This window comes from Triticum aestivum, chromosome 3D (genome assembly GCF_018294505.1).
Source record: "Triticum aestivum cultivar Chinese Spring chromosome 3D, IWGSC CS RefSeq v2.1, whole genome shotgun sequence".
NCBI lineage: Eukaryota > Viridiplantae > Streptophyta > Magnoliopsida > Poales > Poaceae > Triticum > Triticum aestivum.
This window is the reverse complement of record NC_057802.1, coordinates 438641770-438647291: the sequence shown is the minus strand read 5'-3', so window position 1 is coordinate 438647291 and position 5522 is coordinate 438641770. Positions and strand designations below refer to the sequence as shown.

The 5522-nt window shown below is 51.7% G+C and overlaps 1 protein-coding gene across 1 annotated transcript; it reads left to right on the top strand.

The window, feature by feature from the left end:
• The first annotated feature begins 1108 nt into the window (after positions 1–1108).
• LOC123074884 (probable auxin efflux carrier component 9) lies at positions 1109–3566 on the top strand. The gene is made up of 4 exons (XM_044497618.1): positions 1109–2160; positions 2272–2515; positions 3014–3090; positions 3189–3566. The coding sequence occupies exons 1-4, from the start codon at positions 1253–1255 to the stop codon at positions 3253–3255; spliced, it is 1296 nt and encodes a 431-aa protein (XP_044353553.1). The 5' UTR covers positions 1109–1252; the 3' UTR covers positions 3256–3566.
• The last annotated feature ends 1956 nt before the right edge of the window (positions 3567–5522 follow it).

Sequence of the window (5522 nt, the reverse complement as noted above, 5' to 3'; positions counted from 1 at the left end):
AGCTCTCCTCGAAACGGCTCGACGCCTGCGTGTCGAATGATCTTTTACCATCTTATCATTCACTCACGTTTTTCGTTTATGTGTGTAATAAAATGTAAAACGACAGGCAGAACGGGAAACAACTCATTAGCTTTCCAGCACGCATGAGAAAAGCCTTTTTTTTCCGAAAGAAATAGATGAGAAGGTCAAACATCGTGTGGTTTGTCAAACAAACATGGCACCGCACGTTTGCATGCATGGTTTGGTGCCGTTGCAATCAAGAGACGTACGTACGTACTCCTCCAACATCGTGTAAGTACGTACGATGGAAGTAGAGCATGGCAGGCGCGATACAAACTTGACCGCTAGAGCTGGACAGTAGACACGGAGTCGTACATGAAATTACGCGTCCTCGTCGTCGTGCCTAATGCAGTCGCCCTGCAAAATTATGCGGACCTGCGCCACATCGAGGAGGAAAACCGCCCATGGAGTTCGGCCAGTTTTTGCGATTCCTTCTCCCATGTGACCCGAAAATACAGCAATGCATGTTCCTTGGATCGGTTAGATTAGATGGCGTCCCCTAGCCTGATGAACATTTGTGAAAACACGGCCGGAGAGAGTGACCAAAAGGAATTCGAGTTCTTCTTGTTGCCCCCTTGTTGACTTTTTAGGCTCTGACAACTACCACTCGTAGTACTACTAATCACATGACCTGTAGCTCATGCAAAGACAGAATCCGGTTTAAATCACCTGGCTGGACACAGGGAAAGCGTATCGCACACTGCTATTCCCAGAGCATGCATGATGACAACTCACGATGCCTCAGGTTTCCATTAACAAGTCCCACTGGCGGCGGCGTGCAGCCGTACATAGTGCGCCGCGCGCACACACCACACATCGCTCGCGCGTACCACCTTTCTGGTTTCTCTCCTCAACGAACGAACGAACCTGCTTTTCCATGATCCAAAACCATGGACGAAACCATCGACTTGACCCACCCCGAGTTCCGTCACCAGTGTTCCAAAAAAAGAGAGAGTTACGTCGCCAGTTCGATCCGCGTCAACCCGGGACGAGCCACTATATATACACACGAGCGTCCCAGCCAAAAACCCAAACCCTTACACCAAGACACTTCTAGTACCACAAGAGGAAGCTTAGCGCACAGCTAGCTGTACGAAACCGAATCCACGCCGTCGATTTATAGAGAGGCGTGGTCGTCCCTGATCGGTCGAAAGTTGGATCATATATAGGGTGTGCTACTTTCTAGGGCGCCATGATCACGTGGCTGGCCGTGTACCATGTCGTGGAGGCGATGGCGCCGCTGTACACGGCGGCGGTGCTCGGGTACGCGTCCGTGCGGTGGCTCAAGGCCTTCTCCGAGGAGCAGTGCGCGGGGATCAACCACTTCGTCGCCATCTACGCCGTGCCCGTGCTCATCTTCAACATGGTCTCCACCAACAACCCCTACGCCATGAACGGCCGCCTCGTCGCCGCCGACACGCTGCAGAAGGCCGTCATGCTGCTCGGCCTCGTCGCGTGGGCCGCCTGGGAGTCCCGTTCGCGCCGCCGCCGTCCCTCAATCGGAGGCGGCAAGGCTTCGGCTTCGGCTGCGGCGGCCTCTCCGCTGCAGTGGGTGGTGACCGCCTTCTCCGTGGCGTCGCTGCCCAACACCATCATCATGGGCGTGCCGCTCCTCGGCGGCATGTACGGCGCCATGTCCAAGGACCTCATGAAGCAGATCGTCGTCATGCAGTTCTGCGTCTGGTACAACGTCGTCATCTTCATCTACGAGTACATGGCGGCCCGGCGCGCCGCGACGGCCATGGATGGCACCGCCAAGATTAGCCCTGGGTCGCCCGGGGCGGCGCCGTCCGCTGAGAAAATCGCTCCCAACGACGAGGCCATCGTTGCGGCTAAGCGGGCCCACGAAGTAACCGTAAACATCGAGATCACGGAGGTTGCCCCGGCGTCTACGGTACAAAAAGACCTGGCAGACAACACAACTACGACGGTGGCCAGGGAGATGAGTACCGATGCGGAGGAAGCGTCGCCGCCGCCGCCGGCGAAGTCGACGGCGCCGTCGGTGACGCACATCGCGTTGATGGCAGGGAAGAAGGTTCTCAAGATTCCGAATACCTATGCCAGCTTCCTTGGCCTCATCTGGGCCCTGATCGCATTCAAGTACGTCCCTTTCATTCACACTTCACAGCTCATATTACCTCGTATTACAAACTGTATTCCTGCTGTATATCTTTCCTAATGAATTCACGTCGATCTACTGGTGTTTTGCAGGTGCGGAATCAAGATGCCAAAAATAATCGACGACTCACTGTTCACCATCCAGACGACGGCGGTGGGGCTCAGCATGTTCGCGTCGGGGACGTTCATAGCGCGGCAGTCGCGGTTCGTCCCGTGCGGCTACGCGATCGCGTCGGTGTCGATGGTGCTCAAGTTCCTGGTAGGCCCGGTGGTGATGCTGCTCGCGTCGCTCGCCATCGGCATGCACGGCACCCTGCTGCACATTGCTGTTGTACAGGTAAACCGCACGCACGGCTGATTAATTCTTTCATTTATTTCTTGAGATGTGTGACGACATTTATTTCTACGTTTCTTGCCTACACCCTAGCTGCCATACGGTTGCATGCTCCAGTAGTAACGGAAAGTGCGTGGTGAAAGATGACCGCACACGTTTGTGTCCAGTAGTAGTACAAGTCAAAAATTGAGGAGGTCATCTCCGAGGTGCCAGTAGGAGTACAACAAATGATATTCTCAAAAAAAAAAAAAAAGAGTAGGAGTACAACAAATGCTGACCCAGAAAGTTGAACGAAACCCACAATTTTAGAAACTTTTTACCGCTAGTTGAACAAACTATAGTAAGCGGTGCCGGAGCTAAATTCTAATCAAACCTTCCCCCAAAAAAATCCCTTCAGGGTTTAGACCAAAGCTGAAGCTGTGTAGTTATATATGTTGTTCATTATACAAATTTTGAGATATAATTTTTTAACCACTATTTTTGACATGCATGTTCATACAGGCGGCACTACCCCTAGCTGTGACTTCATTTGTGTACGCTGAAGAATACAAGGTCCATGCAGACATCATGAGCACAGGGTGCGTTTCTTTACCAGATTTTGCTACAGATATTGTTGCCTTGTTTCTGTGAATGACCATCTGATCAAATGTATCTATCTGGTTTTTGTTCTTTTCAGGGTAATTCTTGGGATATTTATCTCACTCCCCGTCACCATTGTATACTACATTCTATTAGGGCTATGATCGAGCTACCAAGATCGATGTCCAAAGCCCGAAAAGCGCATGTCAGATGTAGAAGACGTGCCACACAACAGTTGAAGACGGCAGCTCGATTGCAGCTTGAAGAATCCAACTTGATTGCAGCATGATAATCCAAATTAAAGAATCAAGAGAATCATGACGATGTTGTTTGAATGTGGTTAATCAATAGAAAGTTCACCTTTTCACTGAAATATGATTTAATGTTAGTTGAAACTTTGCCATGGACAAAAAGTACTACCTCATTTCCGGTTTATTAGGCCCGCACGTATCATGTTGACAATTTGATCAACATAATACAAGTTATATATCATAAAAAATTATATCATTAAAACTTGAAATGGTACATATTTTAATGGTATGAATTATGGGATATACAACTTGTATTATGTTGGTTAAGTTATCAATCTAGGTAGATACACGCATGCCTAATGAACCCGGAAAAGATGGAGTATTATACAAAGTCTGTGTAGAAGACTAGAATAGACGGCGTAGGCGTTGTCGTTATCGTCCACCACCGTGTGGAAGAGGTCCTTGAGATGGTGAGGTAGAACCAGCGGATGATGGTGGCGTCGAGGATCATCCACTCCTCGTCGTGAATCATGAGGCTCGAGTCCACGGTACCGTCGACGTGGCCGTGGAGCAGGTTCTTGCGAAACACCAAGGAGAAGTACTGTTTCCAAGCGGAGTAGGACGCGGTGGATTGATCAAGCACCACCGGAACACGCTCATGGATGTTGAGATCACGGACGAGGGTGACATCGGGACCAACGAAGGGGTTGGAGACGGTGGAGGAGGAGGAACTCATGGCGCAACGAGAAGGGAGTGGGAAGGTGCGGCGCGGGTGGGGTGGCTAGGGTTAGGGTTTGGCGCGGGTTGGGGAGGGAGGTGCGGCGCGGGTGGGAGAGGGGTGCGGAAGCTGAGGGGCGCGTCGGCGGCTAGGAGGAAGCCGCGGCGGCGGCGGGTGGCAGCGGTGCAGGTGGGAGTGCGGCGGCGACCGACAGCGGTGGCGGCGATCGGAGGGACCGGCGGCGGCGACAGCGGGTGGCGGCGGCGAAGGGAGGAAGCGGCGATGGCGGCGGCTAGGTCGAGGAGCGTGACGGTGTCCTGGACTAGGGGGTACTCACCACGTCGTCTCCCGATCAGTTGGATTGGACCGAGGACCCCCATGGCCGTTTGCTCATGGGCCAGTTCGGACAGCCGATGTATACACGAGGAAGATTTCACAAGACCTGGTGATCAAGACAAGGACTCCTCTCCAGCGGCGTATTCGACTAGGACTCTTGTTATCCTAGGCCTCTGGTACATTACATAAGCCGAGGCCAGGCTAGTCGATAGAGCATCATGACATTACTCATCATACCTCTAGGGTTTAGACAACAACATATGATCTCGAGGTAGATCAACTCTGTACTCATACACATCGAATACAATCAAAAGCAGCATGTAGGTTATTATCTCTTTGAGAGAGCCCGAAGCTGGGTAAAATCTCGTGTCCATGTTACCATCGATCCTAAGACACGCAGCTTGGGACCCCCTACCCGAGATCTGCCGATTTTGACACCGACAATGATGCTTTCATTGAGAGTTCCGCTGTGTGGTCGGCAACAGGATCAATGGCCCGCCTGCAGATCAACTGTGACGTCGGTGTCTTCGTCGCCGCCTCGACTGGTCACCTTGGCTTGACCGAGGATTGTGCCCTACCTCCAATCATCATGTTTGGATGAGGGCCTTCATCAACATCAACTCCGATCTCTATCAAGATCATGGAGGAATCATCCATGGAGCTCGGGGGATCAACGTCAACATTGCCCTCGGGCGACCGTGCTGTTTTTCCCAACAGCGAACTTGTATCCGCTACCACCACCTCCTCGAGCATCGCTTTGACGATTCCTTCGGTGGAATTTGTGACGCCCCCGATTCAATCGTACACTAATCATGCACGCAAACGTGTACGATCAAGATCAGGGACTCACGGGAAGATATCACAACACAACTCTAAAACATAAATAAGTCATACAAGCATCATAATACAAGCCAGGGGCCTCGAGGGCTCGAATACAAGTGCTCGATCATAGACGAGTCAGCAGAAGCAACAATATCTGAGTACAGACATAAGTAAACAAGTTGCCATAAGATGGCTAGCACAAACTGGGATACAGATCGAAAGAGGCGCATGCCTCCTGCCTGGGATCCTCCTAAACTACTCCTGACTGTCGTCAGTGGCCTGCACGTAGTAGTAGGCACCTCCG

Bases quoted from the DNA above. Each gene is read 5' to 3' on its own strand.
- LOC123074884 (XM_044497618.1), top strand. From the start codon at position 1,253: ATGATCACGTGGCTGGCCGTGTACCATGTCGTGGAGGCGATGGCGCCG. The intron at 2,161-2,271 runs GTACGTCCCTTT...GGTGTTTTGCAG, and splicing joins TGGGCCCTGATCGCATTCAA to GTGCGGAATCAAGATGCCAA. The intron at 2,516-3,013 runs GTAAACCGCACG...ATGTTCATACAG, and splicing joins TGCACATTGCTGTTGTACAG to GCGGCACTACCCCTAGCTGT.